At 42.4% G+C, this 26,716-nt stretch overlaps 2 protein-coding genes across 4 annotated transcripts; one reads left to right on the top strand and one right to left on the bottom strand.

Moving 5' to 3' along the window:
- The first annotated feature begins 3,280 nt into the window (after window positions 1-3,280).
- rufy3 (RUN and FYVE domain containing 3) lies at window positions 3,281-19,750 on the top strand. Of its 2 annotated transcripts, XM_085476439.1 has the most exons (19): window positions 3,281-3,497; window positions 3,585-3,881; window positions 10,144-10,317; window positions 10,527-10,644; window positions 10,817-10,918; window positions 12,186-12,309; window positions 13,620-13,684; window positions 14,060-14,125; window positions 14,206-14,275; window positions 14,395-14,484; window positions 14,574-14,657; window positions 14,955-15,122; window positions 15,823-15,920; window positions 16,862-16,981; window positions 17,705-17,831; window positions 17,915-17,985; window positions 18,068-18,095; window positions 18,213-18,287; window positions 18,951-19,750. In XM_085476439.1, exons 2-19 carry the CDS (start codon window positions 3,629-3,631, stop codon window positions 19,092-19,094), a joined length of 1,977 nt encoding a protein of 658 aa, XP_085332565.1. In that variant the 5' UTR covers window positions 3,281-3,497; window positions 3,585-3,628; the 3' UTR covers window positions 19,095-19,750. The 2 variants fall into 2 exon arrangements, with proteins under 2 accessions (XP_085332565.1, XP_085332566.1); XM_085476440.1 differs by lacking the exons at window positions 3,281-3,497; window positions 3,585-3,881 and adding an exon at window positions 7,166-7,842.
- Window positions 19,751-20,292: 542 nt separating this feature from the next.
- Window positions 20,293-26,716, bottom strand: grsf1 (G-rich RNA sequence binding factor 1). Of its 2 annotated transcripts, XM_085476441.1 has the most exons (11): window positions 26,654-26,716; window positions 26,290-26,537; window positions 25,098-25,242; window positions 24,845-25,000; window positions 24,559-24,693; window positions 23,997-24,135; window positions 23,771-23,880; window positions 22,458-22,582; window positions 22,249-22,384; window positions 21,310-21,361; window positions 20,293-20,932 (listed from the first exon to the last, which is right to left on the bottom strand). In XM_085476441.1, exons 2-11 carry the CDS (start codon window positions 26,488-26,490, stop codon window positions 20,929-20,931), a joined length of 1,203 nt encoding a protein of 400 aa, XP_085332567.1. In that variant the 5' UTR covers window positions 26,491-26,537; window positions 26,654-26,716; the 3' UTR covers window positions 20,293-20,928. The 2 variants fall into 2 exon arrangements, with proteins under 2 accessions (XP_085332567.1, XP_085332568.1); XM_085476442.1 differs by lacking the exons at window positions 20,293-20,932; window positions 26,654-26,716 and having other exon boundaries at window positions 21,306-21,361; window positions 26,290-26,647.

Genomic DNA, 26,716 nt, shown 5'->3' with positions numbered 1-26,716 from the left:
AAAGACCAAGGAACTGATCGTGGACTTCAGGAAGACCAGGAAACACTTGACCCCTGTTTCAATCCAGGGGGTCAGTGTTGACATTGTGGAGGACTATAAATACCTTGGAGTACACATTGACAATAAACTGGACTGGGCTAAAAACACCACAGCACTTTACAGGAAGGGCCAGAGTCGTCTCTATTTTTTGAGGCGACTGAGGTCCTTCAACATCTGCCAGAAAATGCTGAGGATTTTCTATGAGTCTGTGGTGGCCAGTGCGATCCTCTATGCTGTTGCATGCTGGGGGAGCAGGCTGAGGGTCGCAGATGCCAACAGACTTAATAAACTGATCCGTAAGGCCAGCAATGTTGTGGGGATGGAGCTGGACTCCCTCAAGGTGGTGTCGGAGAGGCGGATGCTGTCCAAGATAAAGACAATGTTGGATAACACCTCCCACCCACTCCATGACATGCTGGTCAGTCACAGGAGCTCGTTCAGTGAGAGACTGAGATTACCGAAAAGCACCACTGAACGACACAGGAAATCATTCCTGCCTGTGGCTCCCTGTACAACGCATCCACTTAACACACTGTTTGCTGCTACAGCTACACATGTTTCTTTTCCAACTATTTATTTATAAGTGACTTATGTATGTATGTATGTATATATATGTATATATTGTACTATTCTTAGTTAGCGTATTGTCTGTCTTGTCTTAATGTTGGTTTAAAATGGAGCACTGTAACAAAAAATAATTTCCCCCAGGGATCAATAAAGTATTCTGATTCTGATTCTGATTCTGATAACTAAGGGAGGATTCAGGGTCACCTGGTCCAGCCCTAACTATATGCTTTAGCAAAAAGGAAAGTTTTGAAGCCTAATCTTGAAAGTAGAGATAGTGTCTGTCTCCTGAATCCAAACTGGAAGCTGGTTCCACAGAAGAGGGGCCTGAAAACTGAAGGCTCTGCCTCCCATTCTACTTTTAAATACTCTAGGAACAACAAGTAGGCCTGCAGAGCGAGAGCGAAGTGCTCTAATGGGGTGATACAGTAAGATGGGGCCTGATTATCCAAGACCTTGTATGTGAGGAGCAGGATTTTGAATTCTGGATTTAACAGGAAGCCAATGAAGGGAAGCCAGTACAGGAGAAATCTGCTCTCTCTTTCTAGTCCCTGTCAGGACTCTTGCTGCAGCATTTTGGATTAGCTGAAGGCTTTTCAGGGAGTTTTTAGGGCATATTGATAATAATGAATTACAGCATGTGACATGTGGCGCAGAATCAGTCCACCAAAGTATCCAGTTTGGCCCACAAGATGACTGTAATTGAAATTGAAGAGTGGAAGGTCATTATTTTTTGGAGTTTGGGGTAATAATCAGATCAAAGCTGGATCACCATCGGTTTTAAAGCAACACAGAAGAGAAGTAACACAGACATTAATAGCAGCACTTATCAAGGAACACAGGAGAACTGAGATGTTACCACAGAAATGAGGCGTGAGGAACTGAAACCAATAAAAATCAACTTGAACCAAAACACAAAACTACAAAAGTGAGAGTCATGGCTAGAACAACCATAAACCAAAAGCAGGGGTCAAACACTTCATATTATTACCAGAAATAAAACTCACAGTCTGCTAAAAATGTAAGGAAACCAAAACCAGAATCCAAAGTTCAATAAACAGAAAAACTTCAAACACTAGAATAACAATAAAACCCAAATAGAAATCAAATATACTGACTGAGAATTCTAAAAGCCCCCAAAAGCACTAAATCCTGACTGATGCAGGTCTGTTGTTTCTTAGCCATGTAAAGAACAGGCTCGAGCAGGTTATACAAATATCAGCTTCAAAGTACCGCAGAAACTATCATTTTATAGCCTGCCTAATGAAAAGGTTTTACACTACACAGGGGACATGAATGGTGTGATCCATCCTATTGCTAAATTTAATATCCATAATTTTTATGTTTCTGGCTATGTTTTTTGGTGTTTTAAACTCATTTGGAATCTGGAATCACTTGCATCTGGAAATTGTTTGAAAAACCAAGAATTCATTGATTATCTGGACTGCAAGATGCAGCTTTCTTAATTCAGATCATTCTGATCCAGATTAAATCCCTGGTGATGAGGAATATCTGTTATATTCTCCAGTCCCTGGCAGTTTTATTGGTCCCTAGTCTCCTCCTGTTGTCAGTTATGGGTATCACATGTAACAGTGCTCACCTTTCTTTGTATGAGAACTAGCAAAACATCCTCACGATAAACTTAGATCCTAAATTTAGAGCTCAGACTTTTGGCATGGAGCGGTTTGTTTCTTAATTATCTGACAGTTATTGTAAATTAATCTTTCCTTTTAATTTCCTTTTAATTCTTTCTGATGGATTCCTTTACAAAGCTCACACAGTTATGCCCACATATTACTCCGCAATGCATTCTGCTTATTTACACATTTTCACTGGGATACAACCTTCAACAAGTTTAAGATAAGATGAGATAAAATGTAGTTTATGTATCCCAAAATGTACCCAAAGTTGGATTTTTAAAAAATTTGTTACAGAAGCTAAATAGAAAGTATGGAGCTAAATAAAAATGAACCAAAATATGAAAAAAATAAGGTAAAATCTAATCTGAAAATCAAGATAAATTAAGTCAAAATTTAAACAAATATATTACTAAAGCAGAATTATCTCACATTCAACAGAACAGCGAAACAATATTAAAATGGCTGAGTGTAGTAAAAACAGGGTACCAAATATTAGATAACATTAAAGTGGATTAGCAAAATAGTGTATCATGCTATTATTTATTACTATTATTGTCTGTGAAGGTTCTCAGTCATCCAGGTCATCGTAGTCTAAGGAGCTTGGAAAGAAGCAATCTTAAGCAACTTAAAGAAGTCCAGACGCTTTTCTTTCCAAGCTATTACTATTATTATTTGTATTTATAAAGCACCATATGACTATTGCTTGTTCTAAACTGTAGAAGCATTTTAAGAAAATATATAAAATATGTGGAAGGTTTTTCTTTCTGTGATTCATTCATTCATAATTTGAACCACTGTACAGCTTTCAGCTATAATCCAGCTTTTGTGTTTTTAGGTTTTAGCTGCCACATCAGTGTTAGCTAAAGTCTTTGTTAGTGGGGAAAATGACAGTTTACTTTTTATCTTCTACAACAAACTGCGCTATTTATACACCTAAATGCTTGCAGGGTCCATTTTTAACCCACTAAGATAAAAATAGAGCACAGAAGAGGCTCCTTTAATGCGACATGTTTCGCAATGTATCATGGGAAACATAGGAGGACGTTCCCAGTCGTGCTTCTGCTGCTGGTGTCAAATCTTGCTTCGTGTATGGGCTCTGTGTATGTAAAAGACAGCTGACACAGCGCCTAAACTCTCGCGAAATTGGCAACAAATCTGACCAAAATGCTGAGGCTTGGCTATTTCCGGGTCATGGAGAGGCCGTGGTGGACAGGACGAAAGGCGGAGTGATTACTAGAGAGGCTTTGCTGGCAAGTGAGTCACTATCCAGCTGTTGCTAATCACCTCAGTGCATGTCTGCAGAAGCTAACCGTAGCTAACTAGCTTGGTACTGCCCGACAGCCCCCCTTCCCCGGTCACATGAGACGAATTTGACCGAAGAGAGGATGGCGGAGCGGGATATGCCGCCGGGAGATCTTCCTCTGCGGTCTTCTCCAGAAAGTTCCGACAAACAAAACTCCTCCGATGAAAACGGACACACTGACAGCCCGGACGAAACTCTCTCCCCGACCTCAGTGATTTACTTCAAGGAGGCTTTAAACTCGTCCAACCTGCGCTTCGCAAAGGCTGGATCGCTGCCGCCCGCTCCGCTTCGACAGTATGACTTCCAGATTGAACGAATCGAATCGAGGCGACGAAGTAAGTGCTGACCAACTTCAAAAAGTACACCTTTCCCTGACAGCTAACACTAGCTTCCTAATACACTGAGAATACCAACTGTAACGCTGCAGTTTGTGCTGCTAGCATTGTTGGCTAACTTTCCAGCGTCCGTAAACAAACACCTTGCTGACACATGAACTCAGTAAAGTACCAGGAGTTATCGGAGCTAAAGCTGGGGAGAGGATAAGCTACATCACATGATTGTTGATTCTCAGCCTCAGATTTCTGTCTGCAAAGTAAAAGCCGCTGTGTGTTCTTCTGTGTTGTTTCTCGGCTAATGTGTCAACATGTGTCATGTGTTTTGACAGGCTTGGTTGACTCACCTTGCTGCTGGTTATTATTGTTGTTGTTGTATAGATTTATCATTTATCTGATTTGGAGCTGCAGAAAGTGACCTCCTGGCTCCTTTCCTAACCACTTGAAAAAAAAAAGTAGAATTCCTAAGGAGTTTTTAAGGAAAATAAGATCGCTCAGAGAATCCAGCTGCCCTTACACCAGGCTGTTTAATACTGTGACAGTGAGTGTTGTTTACATCGGTCTGCTGTGTTGAAACTATGCCTCAAAGATGTACTGCAGATGGCTCATCTTTGATACCTCCTCTAGTGTCTTTGTGTCGTCTTTCATGCAATTAATACAGAAGAAAACTATCACTTCCTTCCCAATGTCCGAATTAAATAATAAAAAGGATGAAAACTTTCCAAATCCTTCCATCCAACTTCTGATACTTATCTGGGTCTGGGTCACGGGTGCAGTAGCCTTCTTTCTCCCCAGCAACCTCCTTTAGCTGTTCTGGGGGGCATTGAGACATCCCCAAGCTAAATGAGAGACATAATCTCTCCATTATCCCCCTTGGTCGCCTCTCAGTGGGACGTGCCCCGAATACCTCAACTTTGAACCTTTTCTGAATGACCAAGCTCCTAACCCCCTCTCTAAGGGAGAGCTAAGGCACCTTTTCAATCGCTATCTAAAGCTGGTGGTTATAGGTCAGGGGGGGATGTAGCTCTACCAGTAAATTCACAGCTACGCTTTCACGTTCATATCCACAACACTGGTGATGTTGCATCAGTCCATCTTTCAACGTCCTGCTTTGTTCCACCCTCACTCATTAACAAGACGATCGAGATATTTGAGCTCCTCCGCTGGAAGGTACATCCCATCCCCAACCCGGAGTGGGTATTCCACTCTTTGGTTCTCTGTACTGTTAATATTTATTAACAAACATGATGAGCATCACTTAAGGCTCATGTTGATGATTTAATTTTGTGTGCTGTGGTGAGCTTCTGGGTGGTGTTGTGTACTTTCCTTTCATAAAGGGATTGTCCAGTGTGTCCTCTGTTAAAAGAGGTAATAAAGGAAGCATTCAGACACCTTTCTTTAGTATTTACAGGAACTCTTAAAAGGAGTGGATGTATGTCTTATAGCTCTTATTCTGGCTGCAGATACTTTAGGGTCACTTAATTCAGTTAGAAACCTTCCTGAGGTATTGAGTCTTTGACTGATCCTGTCGTTGGTCGTGACAGAGTTAACCTGTTGTTAAAATACCTGTTTGCTTTCACATCTTCATTCTCTATCAGCACACAGGTCTCTGTGGCATTTAAGATATATAGATCCTTTTTACTTTTAGTTTCCAAAGCTCTTGCAGAGAGACCTTAAATAAATGTAGGCAATAGGTCAGTAATGTCTGTCCATAACGTTACAGTATAAAACTTGAGTAACATCCTATTCTTAATTCATAGGCTTTAATACTATGTTGGCCCACCCTTTGCAGCTATGAAAGCTGGAACTCTTCTAAGGTTTTCCACAAGGTTTAGGAGTGTTTATGGGGATTTTTGATGGTGGTCTCACAGTCTCCCCTCTAATTCATCCCAAAGGTGTCCTATCAGGTTGAGGTCAGGACTCAGTGCAGGCCAGTCAAGTTCTTCTACACCAAACTCTCTCATTCATGTCTTTGTGGACCTTGCATTGTGCAGTGGTGTGCATTCACGTTGGAACAGGAAAGGGCGTTCCCCAAACTGTTCCCAAAATGCTGAGAGCATGAAGTTTTCCTAAATGTCTCGGTATGCTGAAGCGCTAAGAGTTCCTTTGGGCCAAGTCCAGCTTCTGAAAAACGGCATAATCATAGAAACACCTCTAAACTTTACACTTGGCCCATTACAGTCAGACAAGTACCACTTTCCTGGCAACCGCCAAACCCAGACTCATCCATCGCAATGCCAGACGGAGAAGTGTGATTCACCACTCCAGAGAAAATGTGCCCAATCCACTAGAGTCTAGTAGTATCCTTTATACCACCGCATCTTACATCACTCGGTGATATAAGGCTTGGATGCAGCTGCTCAGGGATGTAAACACATTCCACGAAGCTCTGTGTGCACTGCTCTTGATCTAATCTGAAGGAACGTGAAGTTTGAGGTCCTACCGATTAACTCTGGAGAAAGTTGGCGACCTCTGTGCACTATGTGCCTTAGCATCTTTAAGCTGCCCCCAAAATACCAATGCAACATGGTAGAGAGGTTCAGTTTGGTTACGCTGTAGTCACCTGTGATCAGATGGCTGTCAATCGAAGTAGAAAGCGTATAAAATAATCGTCCCCATAAAGTTGTTACAATATGGAAACTAAGCTGTTTACTGTACATGCTATAAACATGTTTGTTTCTGCTGTAAAACTGAAGGTTTTAACACATCTGTGAGGATTGACTCACTTTTCTAGCCTCATGTGAACATTAAAGCAACTGCAGTTTTTGACTGTATTATACTGAACACATGGTGTTACTTTCTAAGAGAAAACAGAGGTTCGTTTCAGACAAACAAAGCAATCGATTAAAAAAAAAAAAAAAAAGTGAAAACTTTCTCAATTAAATTTGTCACATGTTTATTTTTGTTGTCCTCTGATGGCACGGAGTGTCATCCTCTAAAGATGATCTGATTGTCAATATCCAGCTCGATGTTTAAGGTGTTAGGCCCAGGGAAGCTGTACCAGAATGGGTGGGGGATTTAAAAAAATAGATGGCCCCCGCTTACATCTGGGACCTTTGGCCTTATTGCCCTTCATGCTCACTGCTGCTGCTGTTTTTCTGCTGCAGCCAGCTGACAGGCCTGTGTTCGAGACTGGGAGGAGGAGGGATGTTGTTGATGCTTCAGAGAGACACAGGCCCTCTGCTGCATCATTAGCCTTGGTTGGTTACTCCGGGGACCCCCCTCCCCCCCTTATTTTAGCTTCTTTTTTTTTACGCATGCACCATCTGCTCACGTGACAATGTGTTGCTGTACCCAGCGCTGCCGTCAGCCATCTTGGTCAACACCCACCCAGTGCATTCACTGCGGTGCGCAGGCAGTCCAATCACAGAGAACCGGTGCTAAGCTGACCGGAGGAGGGCTGTGATTTTTCAGCACGGTGCTCTCTGTTGCATTTTAAATCCCCAGTCGGCACAAAAGGCGATAACAAGAGGCTGAAGAGGAGGAGGCGGTGGAGGAGTAGAAGGCACAGACAGCAGCCTGTTTCACTCAGTTGTAGCAAGGAGGAGAGGAGGATGCATGCATAAAGAGGAGGAGCACCCTTTCTAACACCTGCTGAAGGCTGCTGTGGGCCTTTCCCGTCTTGTCCTTTTTGTTTCTTCCTCTGATTCTCTTTTCATCTTTCATCCTCTTGTTTTTCTGGCCTTCTCTGGCTGTTGGAACGCAAAGCTCCTGCATCTTTTGTACCTCCCCCCTCCCTTTTCCCCTTCGGTGGTGTTGGTTTTGCCTCGCACAAGCTGAGTCATCATGTCTGATCTGACGCCTCAGAGCGAAACCCCGACTCCCACCACAGACAAGATCACCCAGGCTGCCAGGGAGACCATTTATCTGTGCAACTTTCGCGTCTCTGTCGATGGCGAGTGGCTGTGCCTCCGCGAGCTCAACGACATCTCGCTCACGCCAGACCCCGAGCCGGTCCATGAAGGTAACGTGACAGATTAGCTCAGCGTTTGAGGAAGTGTTTGTGAGCACATTACGTTATGTGTTAGGGCGTGGTGGTGTGCATCGCGGACACCAGAAGCAACATATTTCACCTGGTGAACGGTGTGAGCTGTGTCACGACGGGTTTGATTTCATCGAGGGTTACGCAGCAGGATGACGCCACTTATAAATAAGCCAGGGGCGGACAACAAAGCAGCCAGGTCCTGCTGGGAGGCTTCAAGTACTTGGTAGCTGTTGCTCCTTACAGAAGATCCCAGTTGCACAGAACAAACATGTTTGTGTGCTGATGATTTTCATTTAGTTTCTCCCACTGACAAAGCGGAGTGCAGCCAATTATAGATTTGGCAGCAAACACAAGCCTGACTGTAAACAGATATCTATAACTGTGTGCTCTGTTTTTATTGTTTTTAAAACTGCCACACCTACTCTCAGCACGAGCAGGCCAGCTGGCAGGCACTCGTAGGCAGTTCAGTTGGCAAATGAAGCGCTGCAGCTTTCAGCCTACACCGCTGAAGAGTCCACTTTAATGACATTACAGAAGCCCATTAACAGACAACAGAAACATCTGCTTTAGGCTTTAGTTCTCTCTCCTCTTCACTCACTTTGCATAGGTTTCTGAGGTTCTTGTTATTGATAACGACAACATGCACAATTTTGTTGCTTAAATCTATCATAGCACTGGTAGTGTCAAACCTTTTTATGGGAGACGTGGCAGTATTTATTTTAATGTTCATACAGTTTATCCACATGGCTTAATTTAACAAGCTGGGTAATCATTTCCATCCTGTTGAACATTTTCTCAATCAGACTGATTCAGATCCACAGGGACAGATACAGGACATCTTATATTTTAAACATATGCACATAATATTTTTATTGTATAATAACTGTTCATGATATGTTTATTATTATTATTGTTAGTAGTATTATAGTTACTATAGACTGTATAAAAAGATGGATGTAGCCAGCGTGACGTCACATATTGGTTGGCGAGATCCTGCCATGTGATTCCACCACCGCTCTTGGTGGTTTTAAAAACTGGAGGTAACAAGTGAGGGCTGGGTCTGAAGCTGAGGGACACTGCACACTTATCAGCCACACAATAGAGCATGCTCTGCTTTATCCACCTTTTTAAGTCTTAATTGTAACATTAAAACAAATGAGCTTCATGTTGTATTTACTAAGACCTGAAACTTGTGATATATCCCATAAGGTTGTTAGAGAAAGAAAGATAAAGGAAGGTTGTTTTCCTACAGACACATACAGAGTCAAAGACCTTATTACAGCCGCTGGTATCGCCCCCTGCTGGCTGCATTAGGAAGAATGCAGCTTTAAGGAGCTAAAGCGTCGGCGTCACTTTTCAGAGGTGGAAGCTTATGGATCTGTAGTTTCCACTGAAAGCGTTATAAAAGTTCTTCCTCTTCTTCTTCTTCTTCTTCTTCTTCTTCTTCTTCTTCTTCTTCTTCTTCTTCTTCTTAACGATAAATGACAAAGCTTGGCTCTTTGTCATTTATCGTTGGAAGGAAAACACCAGATAGAGATGGTGGAGAAAATGGTTTTAATCAAGCAGACCAGTACCCACTATAAAATACCCAGATAAGTCAGGCCATCCTCCTGAACCAGCTCAGTATTTCTCAGTGTCTCGTTGTTTAGTTGCCTAAATTTTTTTTTCCCCAGTTTTCTACAATTTTCTATTTTACTTTCAGCATTAACATTATAATACAAATTTATACAGTTTTAATACCAGCATGCTGAGGATCTCTGCTAATTTGTTTACATTTTGCGTTAGAGAGAATAAGATGAACATGCTGCACTGCAAATGTAAACTTTAAATGTGTAACTGTATTAATAATGTAAACAAATCTGCAGGGCAGCATAGAGCACCTCCACTAAAAACCTCTCTGTGTTAAATGCTGACATAAATAATAGATCAGGCGTGCAGAACGAGTGGACTGTATTAAACTTTCACATTCTCTTAATTGAGACTATTTCTCTTGCAGACACATTTTATAGTTTTATATTAAAACTGTATATAATCTTCAGATTTACAAGGTTTTTCACAGTAAGTCCTGGAGTTTGTCTTCTTTTAGCTATTTGTAATGATGGAGTCTTTGTTGTCTTGCTGTGTATTCTTTATTTCACCTTCCTGGAAACTGACTTTTTTAAAATTTCTGTTTAAGAAATACAGAGCTGACTTTCAAACGAGTTTAGTTCCTGATTTATTTGTGCTGTTAAATTCTGAAGGTGAGAATTATAAGTCTGTTTCCTTTTCTCCGTCTTTTAGATCCCAAGGATCCCATCGCAATCGAGAGGCTTAACTTGATGAACATGGCCAAACTGAGCATCAAGGGCCTGATCGAGTCTGCGCTCAACCTGGGACGCACGCTTGACTCTGACTATGCACCTCTGCAGCAGTTCTTTGTCGTGATGGAGCACTGTCTGAAACACGGGCTGAAAAGTAAAAACTGCATTCGTTTATAACTCCTTACAGTTTTTGACAGTGAGATGTGAGAGATTAAAATGTACAGCTGACATAGCTGTAAGGAATATTTAGTCTTAAACTCCTGCTTTAGTTTCCTTTTAACTGTATTGAGGCCAGTGTGTTTTTGCTCTTTCTGTATGCACGCTCTCAGTCTGTCCGTCTCATCGTTGTCTGTCAATCTTCAGCTAAGAAGACCTTCCTGGGGCAGAACAAGTCCTTCTGGGGACCATTGGAGTTGGTTGAGAAGCTGACGCCTGAGGCAGGAGAGATCACTGCCAGCGTAAAAGACCTGCCCGGGCTCAAGTGAGTTTGTTCAAAGTTTCCTACAAAAAAAGGCTCTTCTGCTTGGATTTTAATTATGTCATCTGAGCTTTAAACAATGCCAGAACGTGGCTGGAGCTTCTTTGCTAGCTGCCTTAATCTTGTAAAGGCTGTTAGTGTGTGCAAATCTCACTCTTCCCATGTTTGATACCAGAACTCCTCTAGGAAGAGGACGCGCCTGGTTACGACTGGCCTTGATGCAGAAGAAGCTCTCAGACTATATGAAGACCATCATCAACAGAAAGGACCTGCTCAGGTGTGTTTGGATCGTAATATTCACAGAGGCGAAGACTTTATGTGAACAGATGAATGTGGTGTCTCTTGTTGACCACTGCAGTCACAACATCTATCAGTTGGCAGTACAGTCATTAATTATAACAAATGATTATGATTTATCAGGTAATTGCATTAAACTTCTCCAGAAGGCAAAAACACCACAAATATGAAGGAAAGGTTCAGTTCACTGACTTTACTTAGCAGATGAGGAGGCGAGCAGGCAGCTTGCAGCACAATCTTCATTCACCTGTATGTTTAAGCTGCCACACTCCTGATAATGCACAACTTTAACCTTTAATAACAAAGCAAACCTGGTTGCTTAGAGCAGTTATCACCTCGATCAAAGCTGGCTGTGGTCAAACTCAGTCACGGACAGACAGGTGTTGAGGCCCAGACAGCAGCTTGTATTACTGGCTGTGCTGTTTTATGTAAACGCTACTACATAAATCTACATGTAGATTCTGTCTTCTTAGTTTCCCTCCAATGTCACCATTATAATCCCGTGTTCAGTTTACCGCCTGGTCAGCTGGCTCAGGAGGATGAGAGTCCGGCTCCAAAGCGGTGGGTCAGGAGTTTGCAGTGCACTTGCTGCTCATCTTATATCAGCCAGTGGAGCAGTCAGATAGTTCACCTGACCCTGAAATAATAGCAGCTGGTCAAAGTCTTTTTTAAGAAGGATGCTTCAGTGCTTCCTTCATATGATCTCCTATCCAGAGGATGCAGTGAAGCATCCTTTATGAAAGGAGACAATGTTGTCCCACAGTTCATACCACACTCTGTCTGCATGACATGGATCATGTAAATCCTCATTTTAGTGCATTCATTATTTTTATGCCATTTGTTAAAGGTTTTGAATTTTCAACAACAAGCTTTTGAACCTGCAGGTTCAACTTTGAACTTTACACTGTGGTAAAAAAATCTTATCAAGTCTTATCAAGGTGTTTTATCTTGATGAGCTCCCTAAATCCAGATTGCGAGCTGTTTTAATCAAAGTGTGTTTAAGGTGTGTAATCAGTCAGTTTGTATTAGTAATGCCTGTTCTTGGACTTTGGCATCAGCTGGGTCTGGTTCCATCCCTCAGCCCCTGACCCCACCATGTAGCCTGTCTCAAGTGGCCATCTGAGGATCTGCAGTTTTTGTTTTGGTTTGGGGTTTTTTGTTTGTTTGTTTTTGGCTCCGGTAGTATTATATACAAACCTAAAACCCTTCCGCCTGACGTTGTAGCCCTTTCTGTCTCTTCTCTGTAGTGAATTTTACGAGCCAAACGCGTTGATGATGGAGGAGGAAGGCGCCGTCATCGCCGGGCTTCTGGTTGGATTAAATGTCATCGATGCCAATCTGTGTATGAAGGGAGAGGACTTGGACTCGCAGGTTAGTCTGCTTTCACCTTCACCTCTAACTCCACTTAGAGCAGCTCAAACTAAATGAGAAGTAAGGCAGAGGAAAAGTCATCACACTCCCTGGTGTGGCATCGTTTTCTCTCAGCCCATGTAGAACAAGCGCGTCAAATTCAGTTTCACTGATCGCATCAAAGGCCAGACATGGACTTTATGACATGTGTAAAATAGCTTGTTATTTTCTGCAATAACGCCAACAACCTGACATGATACAAGTTCATGTTAAAGGGAAATAATCCATCATTTTATTTGTAAATGTCTAAAGTGGCCTCTTTCAATGATTGAAGCATGTGGTGTGTACTGGCTAGAAAGAGTAAACGAATAAATGTTTGGGAGATCTGTTTATGTTTTCATTTTTCTGAAAGACAAAAAATGTTTCATGCATTAGAATATCATTTTAAAATCACCAAATACCTGTGTGGTATCGGTCTTAAAAATCTGGTCTGTGTCGGCCGGGTTTGGTCCAGATTTGGCAGATGTGGTGCAGACAGTGTCTACACTGTGGTGTGGTTATTTAGAATTATTGAATGAAGTTTGTTTGGCATTCAACTTTTGGCCAGATGGCATTTATATATCTGTATATTTGAACTCTCACTAATGAGTTGTTGTTTCGTTTTTTTCCTACAGTCAGTACTTTCCCTTAAAAATGCCAACAAAAGCCTTTCGTTAAACCAGGCGTGGGGAACTCCAGGTCTCCTGCAGGTTTTAGATCTCACCCTGGGTCAACACACCTGAATCAAATGATTAGTTCCTTACCAGACCTCTGGAGAACTTCAAGACATGTTGAGGAGGTCATTTAGCCATTTGAATCATCTGTGATGGATCAAGGACACAGCTAAAACCTGCAGGACACCGGCCCTCGAGGCCTGGAGTTCCCCACCCTGAGTTAAACCATCTGTTCAGATCATTTAAATATGAAGTACAGCGATGTTTCCTTTACACAGCAGCAGCACAACTGAATTAAGAGCAATGTAAAGGGGCGCAGCGATTTGGGCTCTGAGGCCTGTGTCCCCGCTCTGCTTCATAAACATTAAAATGTTGAGCAGTGCAGCTTCAGGTTGTTCTTGTTTCAGCAGCTCACAGCTTGTCAGTCAGGATGTTCAGCTCTCAGGTTGGGAGTCCAGAGTGACTGTGAGGAATGTTGCAGCTCTTTGTTCATATCCGCCTGAGCTTGGAGACTAAAATATTTCAGCCTGCAGACTCTACACACATACTTTGAATTGTTTTACATACGAGGATGGCTCCTGTCATTTGTTTTTTGCCTTTTTCTTAAAACATCTGCAGGTTGGGGTGATCGATTTCTCCATGTACCTAAAAGACGGTGGACACAGCAGCAAGAGCGTGGAGGGGTGAGTCCTGGCTCCTCTAGTCCCATCAGCAGTAGCTGTGGGCCTGTAATCGGAGCGTGTGTTTTGTTTTTGCTTCACTCCTACCTCTGTCGACTGACAGCCATTTGTCTTGAACTTAATTGACAGAAAGTGTTCTTTTATTTGGACGGCTGGATTGAGCCCCAGCCTTCGGACCATATTTTTCCAATGTGTGGCCTTTAAACTTGAATATTGAAAAAGATTTCCGTTCCATGCCTGAAACACATTTTAGCCTCAACAGTTTAAAAATACTGCACTAGAATGAGATTTTCTGTCAGATTTCTATTGTTTTGTTTGTGTTGCTGTGTGTTTGTGTGCCTGACGGCTAACTGCACGTTTCTCTTTGTGCGTTTTCAGGGACGGTCAGATCACAGCGATTCTCGATCAGAAGAACTACGTGGAGGAGCTGAACAGACATTTAAGGTTTGTCGGGGTGGTGCGCTCACTTTGCTCTCCTCACCTTGTCGAGCTCGGTGACTCACCTGCTTTCTGCCTGTTTACAGCGCGTCGGTAAATAACCTGCAGGCCAAAGTGGACGCTCTGGAAAAGTCCAACACGAAGCTGACAGAAGAGGCGAGTCTCACAGTGATCATCTTCAAAAACTGTCTTTAAATGTCAGCCTTACATGTTTTTAGCCCGGCTGCAGGGACTTCCTGTTTACCAAGCTGCTTTGTTGATTTCTGTCCTTGCAGCTCGCAGTGGCGAATAACAGGATCATCACTTTACAAGAAGACGTGGAGAGAGTAAAGGAGGAGAGCTCGTATCAGCTGGAGTCCAGAAAGGTGAACACTGCTTATCTGCCAGTTTATGCAGCAGCTGACTCGAGCATTTGGAAATTTGTAGTAAAAGCAAGCGTTCCTTTTTTCTTCAGGCATTAAGAAGTGATTCAGCAGCAGACGGACAAGCGCTGGGGGAAACACGCAAGCAGCTCAAAGAGGAAACTTTGCTTCGACTGGTGCGTTTCAGCTGTTTGACAGTCTTTGTGTAGCTTTAAGTCGTTGAAGCGTTGATACCAGCGAGAGATTATACATGTAGCCGTGTCATCTGCTGACAAAGTTTGTAGTTAATAGTAACAAATGTGCTTGGCCTGTTTAGTGTTTTCATTTTTAGCTGCCATTTACACAGAAATACAACAAAGCTTATGTGGAGAAAGACAGTCAGCCCAGTCCAAATTCAGTCCATTTAGCTTAGAGTTTAATTATGACATTCCTGCTTATATTTTTCTAACTGACAAAGTCTGACTTGTGTGCAGGATGTGGAGAAGGAGCTGGAGGTGCAGATCGGGATGAAGCAGGAGATGGAGCTGTCCATGAAGATGCTGGAGAAAGACGTCTGTGAGAAGCAGGACGCTCTGGTGGAGCTCAGACAGCAGCTGGAAGACCTTCGTGCCATCAACCAACAGCTAATGCACAAGTCACAGGTGAGGCGGTGCTTCTCATGTCTGATTATGAGGACACTGCTTTTAAAAGGCTCACATCCACTTTTGTCTCTCAGGGCTTCACTCGTAGATTTCAGCTTTTCCCAGAAACTTGTAGGTGTTTAATTTCACTATTAGCTCTCTGTGAAATGATAAAGCATCACTTCCTGTCTAGAATAACTTGCAGTCAGCAGTAGATACTGACTGACAGTAAGAACTTGGCTTTTTTTTTTTCAGTTAAGGCAGAAAAGAGGAGGCCACTTCAATGAGAAAGTTCAAAGGTCTGCTTAACTGTAAGAAGACTGAAACTGTTCCACAAAGCAAGAATAAAATGGACGATAGCAATTAGTTTACTGGAACACATTGAAAATATTAGGCGGAAAAAGTTTTCAACCTGGCCTCAGATTAAAAGGTGCACAGGTGATCTTCACTTTTGCTCTGAGTTTAGTCTCTTAATTTGGATTTCTTGCCGTCTGATCAACTAGGGATGGTCGCATTTATCAGATATTTCATCCGTCCACCTGTCCTTCCTTTTTCGGACCCCTATCCTGGTCTTCACAGCCGCCTAATCCCAATCCTCCACCTGCTGTTCTAGGGATGACGAGCAGGTGGAGGATTAGATCCCCAAAAATATCTTTTCACACAAATCCGAGTGTATATGGAGGAAAGACATCAGTTGACTAGTTTGGATCATCTTCTGCAGAGTGCCGATGCCAGCTCGAAACAGAAGAGTGAGATCATCGTTCGCATGGAGGAGAAAATGAACCAAATGTCAGGGACCATAAAACAGCTGGAGACCAGGTGAGGCTAGTTTATTATTACAGCACGATATGTATTTGGTGCTTCCAGATGACATTTCTTATGTTCATGGATCCATTTTCTCTCTCTTCACTTTCTTTTTCTTTAATTTTTTCCATCATTTGTTCGTCTGTTGTTTTGAAAAAAATCAGTGACAAACATTTGGCGAAGCAGGCCCGGAGCCTGAACTCTGCAGCGGGGAAGCTGCTGCAGCTGCAGCAGTAGCTGCCTGCTTTCACGAGTCTGAAAACAAACATACAACCCTGCCTAATATAGAAATAACCAAACTAGGATGTTATCTTTTCTGTACGATGCTCCTTTGTTGTTACAAAATAAAAACCATCTTCTTACAACCTCCTGCAGCGGCGCTCCAGCATCAGCTTTTAGTGTGGACTGAATGGATCCTTTAGCAGCCCCTTAATCCTCGTGTTTTCTGCCAGATGTGTTCGCCACATCAGATTTCTACTTCAGATTTCCGTTTCTAAAAACTGCCCCGGTAATGCTTTAGTCAGACATAAGATGAGTAGAGGTGCCTGATGGACTGATGTGCCAATAAACCCATGCTGAATACTTGACAGTTGCTGTAATGTGATTCGTCCTCAAACCTGAGGCTGTCAGATATTCTCAACTGACAGAGAGAAGTGGCGTGTGGCGCCAGATATCAGAGGGGTTTGTTGAAGTCGAACGTCCAGCGCAGAAGAAGGAAGGGGCAAAATTAATGAATAATTTAAAATTGTATGTGAACATAAGTTTGGTGTCAACTGTAGTAATCATTAGGCTAATAAAACGCTAAACAAACAGAGTCTGCTTCATGGTCTTTGGTCACAGTGTCCCAGGTTGCTCTTACATTTTAGTTTGAGTTGATCTCTCTTCCAAGCCACGTTTCCCTTCATCACATTTTTATTTTTCCATGAGTTTATGTTAACCCGCTCACCCCAAACCAGATGCAAGCAGGCGGAGAAGGAGAGGGACCTGGCTTTAGAGGCGAACCGGCTCTTCAAGCAGGACTTTGGAGACAAAATCGAGAGTCTGCAGGTGGAGGTGGAGCAGCTGAGGAAGCAAAGGTAAAGTCTGGCGCCTCACTACTCCTGCTCCATCTGAAACACTGAGATGACCAAAACAAAGAGGAAGAGGACAAATCGCTTCCTTATTACTAAAACAGATTCTGAAGTACGATTTCACTACCTCATCTACACGAGGCGTTTTGTAGAAGCTGTGAGCCGTGGCAGTTGGCAAATCCACATTTTGAATTTATGCTGAAAATGAACATTTTTTTCTTAATGTGGCCCTAATACTCCTTTCTATTTTATCACTCTTTCTTTGTTAAAACAGTCAGACTCTCACTCTGTGGTCTCAGTGCTCTCATTGAGATCTTTTAGAAGTTCATCACAGACTTGTGCGAGCGCATTTGTAACCATAGAAACGTACAAATACTAACGATATGTAGCCCATCAAACCACATCGATACAGAGAGTGGTTTCTAGAAAGTTTTGAGTAGCGACGTTTCACACAGATTTCAGTTACACAGGATGTATAACATGCAGGTTCTACCTGACGAAGGGACAAACACAGGTCAGAGGCCTGGCAGGAAACTGCTGGATGCACAGCTGTTAATCAAAGCTGCCATCAGAAGAATCTTATTTCTACTGTAACATTGGGCTTTCCTACCTCTTGGAGGTTCCCCTTTACCATAAACGTTGTTCCTTTTTCTGCTCCAGATATGTTTATTAATTACTGTCGTCACTGAACTATACGTTTCTATTCTTTGGCTTATTTTGCTGTTTCAGGTCTAATCTGGAGCGTGAGCTGAGAAAAGGTCGCGATCGAAAGAGCGAGCATCACCTCAGTGCCTCCTCGGTACCTCAGTCCAGCACTCCGCGGACCGACAGGAGACAACCAGGGGATGTACCAACAGTACGTGGATTCTCACATTAACGATATGTCCGACGAACAGCTGTCAGCTGTGGTTTGGTGGCTTATGACTGTGTTCTTAACAGCAACTCCCAGAATCCCCGTCAGTGAAGGAGAAAGACCAGTTCCAGAGTGGCCTGGAGGACAATACCAGCCTGTAGGTATCTCAGAGTTTCAAAAAATAGTGAAATTTATGGAAAAATAATTCACTTTTTCATGTCCCGTCTTTAACTTTGAAGGTCCCTGTCGCACCACGAGGATGAGCAGGTGAGATTTGACTTTTTAATAAGTGGATGCTGAAGCAGTCAGCATGTACTGATGGCAGTGTGTCTTTGCACTGTTCAGAGACTCATGCATTTATTTCTTTTTGTTGTTCTTCCTCAGGAGTCGTTCTTGGAGATCAGCGAGCCTTCCATGTGTACGATGTGTGAGCAGGCCGACTCCCTCCTCAAGACAAAGGTACAAATTACTGAGGATCATTTTGAACTTGAGTTATCAAGAATATTTTTCTGTTTGGCATTGAAAGTTTACAGCTTCTTTAAATAGTTGACTCCTGTTTTTCTTGGGTTGAACTTCCTAAAGCTGTTACGGCTGTTCCAAAACTTATTTTCTGTATCAAAAAAAATATCAAACATATGCAAATAGTCTGGTTCAAATCCTGATTGTGGGGGATCCATTCCCATCTCATCCGTTTCCAGGCTGAGCACAGGTGGTGGAACTCCTCTTGTCCCCACACTTTTTAAGGACTGCCCACATCAAAGATCAGCATGATCATCTCAAAGGGCAAAGTGATTATTAAGACTCACAGATAGTCAGCATTTTGGATCAGTGGTCAGTAAACTGCCCCGATCTCAAACCAATCAATGATTTATGGTCAGGCTTTAGAAGGCTGAAGCGGAGTCTTTGATTGGCCGGTTCTGGCCCTCAGGGTGGGTGCTGAATGGGGAGCTAACGTGGACTGCACCAAAGCCCAATATGAGATGAATATGATCTGCGAGTCATGCAAAGCTACTCTCATAGAACCAAAAAGTAAAAATAAGGCGCTGTAAATGAGCAGAATGGAGGAGAACTCGTGTCCCCAGCTGTGGTTTCCTTTAATGGAGTTTTTCTTCTTCTCTGCAGAAACAGTGTAAGAACTGCAGCGGCGTTTTCTGTGAGAGCTGCGTGTCCAAAGAGCTGCCTTTACCTTCCTCCATTCTCCCAGAGACGGTCTGCACCGCCTGCTACTCGCTGTTACTCCAACAATACGCTTCATCACCAACATGAACCCACAATCATCACACACAGCAGAGACGCGCGAGTGTAACAATGGCACCTAAAAACCAAAAAATCCCAACTTCCTGAGACATCCTAAGAATCACGGGGTCTGTGAGCTATTTAAATCAGTCGTGTGTGTGTGTGTGTGTGTGTGTGTGTGTGTGTGTGTGTGTGTGTGTGTGTGTGTGTGTGTGTGTGTGTGTGTGTTTCCTTAAAATAAAAACAGCTGACGCCATTTATCTTCCTTTTCTGGTTCGTGTTGGTGATTTAGGCTTCTGTCGGCACTTTTAAGCTAAACTTGCTCTCCCTCACATGGCTGGATTTAAACAAATAAATAAAAGAATCATCTCATTTATGGACACTAAGTGATGAAAAGTTTAACTGACATTTTTATCCCCAGTGTTAACAGATAAAAAAGGAAAAACTGGAATTCAAGGCTCGGTGTTTCGATTCAGAGATCAGGATACGGAGTTACTCGTACCTTTATGCACTTTTGTGATTAAACTGGCGTCACATTCAGGGAAAATCCTGACAAACTCGGTCAACAAAATGACCAAATGCTGTCATGTTGTGTGTCATTACTTCCTTAAAGACGGTTTTAAATAAAAAATAAAAATTCATGCAATATATATATAAAAAAAAAAAGTTAGTGTTTATTTCCAGAGTGGAGCGGATTCTGGGAATTATAAACTGGAATGAAAAATCAGATCACCAAAAATCCACAACGATGTTGTGAGACTTAGAAGCAGTTATGATTATTCCCTGCTTTCAGAGATAAAAGATGAAAACGCTGGTATCTATTGTCTCTATTTGCTTAAATATGACTGTTAGAGTATTAGCATAAATAACCAAATCCACCATAAGAGGTCAACATGCCAATTTGAGTTTACAGTGTTGTGTGCTGGAAACTTGGACATTGATTCAAAGTCATTCACAATAAAAATCAGTATCACCATTAAATTCTTCATCTAAGAAACTCAGCTTCATAGAAGCTGAGTTTGTCTCTTGTCTTAATATTGGTAAAGCTTTAAAAATTGGAGACCAATTTAAAGCCGTTCATGGAGACTCAACCTCAACAAGTCGGTGAAAACAGCAAGATCAGAGTTTTGATCGAAGGTTTGCACATTTCAGTCCCGGTGCTCTGTTCAGGAACAGCTGCTCCCGTCAGCGCGGGGAGCTTTAGATGCAGTGTTTCATTTTTGCAACGTTGTGTTAGTCGGCACTCGTTTCCCTTCTTTATGCTAAGCTCAGCTAGTTTCATGTAATGAGAAATAATAAATGTATTTTGCAAATGATCACCTGATTCTTAAGGTCACAAAGCTGCTTTTTCTTTCCTGCTGTTGTGTATTAGAAGTGTCATTAACAAAAAGGCTTAAAATCAGTCATGTAGCATGAAGTCACATCTGAGTCTGGTGTGTTTTAAACTGTAGCAGGTGAATCATACATTTTTAGACCGAAGGCTTTTTGCTCTGGATAAACTGAATGTGTTTCAGCACTTTTGATGCACGGCTCTGCCTGGCTGAGGTAAAGTGAAGACAGGTTTATAACTTGTGTTCTGTTGATTTAAAAACTAAATCTTTATTTTTTTTGTGGCTGATGATGATTAACAGGTGAAGTGGAACAGCTTCTTGGCTTACAATAAACATGAGCATTTACAAGTGTTCGCCTCTTTCTTTCATTTTAAAGTGGAGATGCAAACCTCCAGAATAAAATCAAAAAAGCATTACAGGAATATTACATTTGATTAAATAAAGACCGACTGCTTTGTCTTTGACACCAGGAATGTTTATTCGATGTCCACGTGAGGCTGGAAAATAAATATGGGAATCCTGTGTGTCAACGTTCACCTGCAGAAGAGGGAAAAACAAAACGCGCTCAGTCAAGGCAGCTTAAGTTTTTCTCTGGGTTACACTCAGTAATACGTGTTTAACCTCTTTATATTTTCTAATATTAGTTTTACATGTAAAATCAGTCGATCCGTCCATGAATAAGAAACAAGAAGAGGGAAGGATCGTTGTACGGACCTCAGAGCAGTTTGTCTACGACACATTTGCATCCTTTCCTCTCCAAGACTTTGAGACCAAATATTTTCTCAGAAAAAGGAAACGGCACTCTGTTGGACTCTAGTAATTATTGGTTTACACAAATAGGGCCACTCCACTGTTTTATGCATAACTTGGTCTCTTTTAAAAGTAAATTAACTGATGGTAGATGTGTTTCCTACCTGCCGTCACCGTCTGCAACAGAGTTGAGAAATAACTCGATGTATCGCTCGCCTGAAAGAGAAGAACCAAACAAAGTCAATATGCCACCGATCAGCAAGCAGCAAAGACACGCTTTAGACATTTAGGCCAATATTATTTGGATCACAGAAAAATATATAAAGAGCAGAGAAGACTCAAATTATTCTTGTTTTTCTGATTTACGACGTTATCACAGACATTCAGGAGAGAGAAAAGGGGGGCATGGGGTGTACTAGACCACATTAATTTCAATACTTTCGTAACATTTTTCATATTGAAAGAGAAATAATATCAAATACTGTGTTAATTAATTATTGTAATATTTAAACATGTAAAAATAAAAGCTTTTTTTCACAGTTCCATAAAAATGCACGAGGGCCATTAAGCTCGCTGACCTGAGGGTTGTTGGTTTGGACGCTGAATTATTATTAATATAACATCTGTTTTCAGCAGCACAAAAACTTGCCTCCTATTAACGTCAGAAGGTTTTCCAAGAAGACTGAGTAAAGATAACGTTTTTATGCCTTAGTTTAGATTGCATCTATATCTTATTTCATTCAAGTTTGACATTTGACTCGAGATCATTTCCAGAGTTTTGCATTTAAAAATGTTTTAAATGTAATTTTAATACGAGGCGTACGATCAAAGAGTTTATTTCGGGGTTTTGACAGATGTTGTATGCAGTTAAACTTTAAAACATTCAAGTTTCTAAAATGGAAATCAATGAGAAGTTCATTCTGAACTCATCTTTTGAAAATGTATTGTGGCTCATTTATAAGACAAAAGTATTTCTTATCCGATTACTCAATTAGTTGATAAATTACTCGATTACTAAATCTATCGACAGCTGCTGCCCTGGTAAAGAGTTGAACTAAAAGCAAAAATAAACAACGCTGTGAAAAGCTCACCAACGGGCTCACCTATGTTCATCCTGTCTTTGGACATGGCGGCCACGGCGTCTCTGTGGCAGTGGAAGTAAACGTCAGCCTCTCCGCTCGGCCTGCCGTCGGGACCGCATTCGATCAGGATCTTACACACGGCCAGAGGACAGAAGAACTGCGAGAGAGAAACACCGACACGTGAAATCACCAAACTCAGCTTCATTGTCTCAACACGTGAACAGCTTTACCTTCACTATGTCTTCCCCAGAAGCCTGGAAAGGAAGTCCCCTCACGTGGATGTAGTGTAGCGGTACGGTGGAGCTCTGAAGGTGAAGTGACGGAGGAGGCGAAGCAGGTGATCTGTTTTCAGGGGCTAAAACAGGACCCATTACACTGCTGTCTGTTAACCAGGCTCATGTATCATTTGGGCTTGAACTTCCATAAATGGCTGAAATATCATCAAATATTCACTGGAGCTATTAAAGCTTGAAATGTATGTCAGAACATTCACATTACACATGCTGGGAAAGGAATGTGACAGTGACACTGAAATACATTTAATCTATACCCCCCTCCCCCGATGAGTCTTTATCAAGGTAGCAGAATTAACACGCCAGAGGGACGGGCCACTACCAGCACCTGTTGCACCGTATTGAACCCATAGAGGGCGCCAACTGTGTTGTATATGTCAGGTCATTTAAATGCTTTCTACCCTATAAAGCAGCGGTCTCCAGCATTTTTTGCGCCACAGACCGGTTTATGCCCGAAAATATTTTCACGGACCGGCCTTTAAGGTGTCGCGGATAAATACAACAAAATAAAACCAGTACCGGTACCGAAAAAAAAGATTTATTCATAACACACGTGAACAGACCCAGGAAAACCGAGTTAACGATAAAAACGATAACAAAATAACGCTGAAAACCGATAAAAACCCTGAAAACCATACATTTCACACCTGAGCCTCTACTCTCGCGGCCCGGTACCGGTCCGAGGCCCGGGGGTTGGGGACCGCTGCTGTAAAGAACAAGAAAGTCTTTTTTAAAATATGGCTTCTAACATTGAATTGGCACGTGTAAGAGTTGTCCACATGAAGAGTTTTAACCCCTCTCTGTGTTACCTGTTCGTTACATCCTAAACTTGTCTTATCACATCTTAAGTGTAATTTATTTTCCCATAAATGTATCCGTCTACCGAATGCCGACTGATCGACAAGTAGGCTGGGATTGGGAAAGGAGCTAGAGCAGAGTTCACTGGGAAACACTGGTCAAACTAACACGTGTACACAGGCAGACGCATTTCCAGAACCATAAAACACGCTTTATTCCCACCAGAGATTTGAGGAGAGGATGTGAGGCGAGAGGGTGTTTGGCTAAATGAGACACCGAAGCCTTTGAGCCTCTTTTCAAAACAATGTTAAATATGATATTTTGCAGAGCCACATCACAAATGTTTTGTTGTAGCCACTCCTGCTGTGCTTCTTTTTATTTGTTTTATGTTTATATTCATATTTTAAGTGTAAGATTTGCACGTTTTTCCAATTCCAATTAAAATTCCTCACCACTCCTCCAGTCCACTGACTGAGGCCTGGACTGAGACGGAAATGGACTCGTTCTCTTCCTCCAGGTCGAGTGAATCTCATCTCTTCTGCTGGGAAACACCTCGATGTATCTGCAGATATTAGAAACAGCACAACAAGCAACAAACATGACAAAAAATAAAAGAGTGCACTTCTTGGTCACCAGAGAAACATCCAGGTGAATTCGAGAGTCAGTGAAGCTTCCCACCTGCTCCCTATGATCTCTCGGTCCCTCTGCAGCGCTTCATCAGCTGCTTCCTGAGACGTGAACTGCACATAAGCCACTCCAGACTTTCTTCCCCTGGAGTCTGTGACCATGGTGATCCCGTTCGCCATTATCTCCAAACCTGTGAAACACAGCTTGTTAAGATAAAGTAGTTATAATTCTTTTCCCCTTGCATACTTTCACCTTTTCAAAAGGCTCAGTGCCAGTTTTCTAACTGAAAGCCGTGTGCTCAGCTGCTCATGTTGGGAGGTGAAACAAATGAATCCTACGAATGTGATTTACCAAGTTTACCAAATCATGCATGAATTTATTAAAAAATAAATAAATAAGCAGGACACTGCCAAGACTGTAAGTGATAACATTTTATTTAGCCACAGACGATGAGAATTTTACTTTAGTTTTCTTGTCTTCAGACTAATAAGAAACCAAAATCATTACCAAGCTCTACTTACATTCAATCGCTAACGTTTATTTGGGGTTTTTTGCAACTAAATCTACTGAGTTTACACTGACAAGAGTCCCATACTGTAGCAACACAGTGTACCTGAAAAGAAGTGGACAATGTCATCCTCAGTGCAAGTGAAGGGGAGCCCTCTGAGCAGCACCACGCCATCAGCTCCTAGAGGCTGGGTGGCTTTCTTCAGGATGACTTCAGCGTCACCGTTTGTCACTTCATACACTGAGACAGGACAGGAGAATGTGTTCTTGTGAGTTAAGCAAACATGACTGCTTCTTATTTATTATAAATAAATGTATGTTGTCAGGACCCTGAAACTGAGTTTTCCTTCAAACCATCAGTCTTTGTCAAGGACTTCCTGTTTGGAACAAACCTTCAACGTATCGTGGGCCGAGGTACTGCCGGTGCTTCTCCAGTGCTTTGCTGACGTCCTCCTCGTGCTCCATCTCGATGAAGGCTCGTCCTGACGGCCTCCCCAGCCTGTCCAAAGTCAAGTGGATGCCTTTCACCCCATCACGTATCCTACACTCTGGTACATGGTAATTGCAAAAAATAATAATCTCATTTAATTTATTCATATACTGTGTAGTTACAAAGTAAAGGTGTGCCACTCCTCAGACTCCCACCTGAGAAGAACTGCAGAAGGTCCTGAGTGGTGCAGGACCATGGGAGACCTTTCACCTGCACGATGTAAACCTCCCTGGACTCTGGTTTTGATTCAGGATGATAGGCCGGCAGAGGTGGGTAGTCATCCTCATAGGTTCCTCCTGTCTGGAAGATGTAGAGTCAATTAAATCAATATATCAGTGTGAAATGATCATACATGCTCGTTTTATCCACTGATACAATTTTAACTGTATGTGATTTTATATTGTAAAGGACTTTGCCACTTCTGTATTTGCATCTTTCTGGTCACTGCTAGGTTAGGTCCTACCTGCACCAGGATCAACTGTATTATATGAAAGAGATGCTGCAGTGAAAAAAAATTAAAGGAACCTTTTTGAGAAAGAAACGGTGGTGAAAGAAACAGTGGTGAAAGAAACAGTGGTGGTAGACGTCATTTGGATGAGTGAAAAAACGTTTCTCCCAATGAAAACTCTACGTTAAGATGACCAGAATCAGTCTTTTGGGGTTCTGTACATACAGTTTTTATACCCCTTTTAGTGAAAGGGAAATGAAAGTTAATTTAGATAATGCTTCAGGATAGCTGCCCAAATAAGTGCCTGGATGTGTTTCAATGACAACGACATGCTGCTAGAAGGACCATGTAGTCATCAATTCAAGTTGATGCTGCTCTTCAGTAACACCTGTCAAATCCCACAATTATAGCAGCTTTATAGTGACTAGGAGTCGGAAAGCAGCCACGATAGCTCAGGTAGAATAATTGTATGTACTGTAGAAGGCAGGTGGTAAACCTCAGAACCAGCTCAGGTCAACTGACCATAGCCAGACCACAGAGACATAGCTCACATTAGAAATTACTTATTCTTTTTTTCTGACAGTCATTTCCTCCACTGCTCTCCTACGCCGGAACTAAGGAACCCCCACACTAGCCCCTGCCAGAGTGGGTTTGGTACAAGTGCTTTCCTTTACATGAACAGGGATATTTCTGTCCTGGAGTTTCGCATATAAGGGACACATTTCTAGATGAAAGTTCATAAAAAGCACGAATTTAAGTGTCTGATGCTCCCCAAACAAAACATACGCCCGTGGCGTTAATAAACTCTTCTAGAAGCATCTTCTCGGTCTTTAACCGTCTCTAGTTGCCTCTGTGACCCAAACACATGCTAAACCACGCGGGGCTGCTCTGAGACTAACCTTAGTACAGAAGCGGCTCTGGCTGCTTCTAACTGCGGGCTGCAGCTCGCACAGTCTCTGGAAACAGGCTGTCCGGGCCGCCGAAGTCAAAGTTCGCTGCTGAGTGAAGCCGCACATGCGTGAAGCTGTCGGTACCGTTAGCTGTCTGACTGCGACACACCGCCGCAGTAAAAACCACAGAGATTTACCGCTGCAGGACATCGTAGCCGAACCAAGCCGGAAGTCAGGTCAATAACAGACAGTCTGTTCTGCAAAAGAAATGAGGCGCCCGAACGGTGTGAGACCGGGTTTCTCTTAATGTAGTCGGTTAGCTTAGCTAACTACCGGCTTAGCATCACGATAACCTGTAAATGAACACACTCACGTGGGTCGGTGACAGTCAAGGGCAGAGCTCGAGAACGTGAAACTGATAGTTAACAGTTTCACA

This window comes from Copadichromis virginalis, linkage group LG12 (genome assembly GCF_057382275.1).
Source record: "Copadichromis virginalis isolate Kocher_CV1m ecotype Utaka linkage group LG12, C_Virginalis_male_GT1.1, whole genome shotgun sequence".
In the NCBI taxonomy this organism is placed as follows: domain Eukaryota; kingdom Metazoa; phylum Chordata; class Actinopteri; order Cichliformes; family Cichlidae; genus Copadichromis; species Copadichromis virginalis.
Note: the sequence above shows the minus strand (reverse complement) of the source record. Positions and strands in the feature narration are given on the sequence as shown.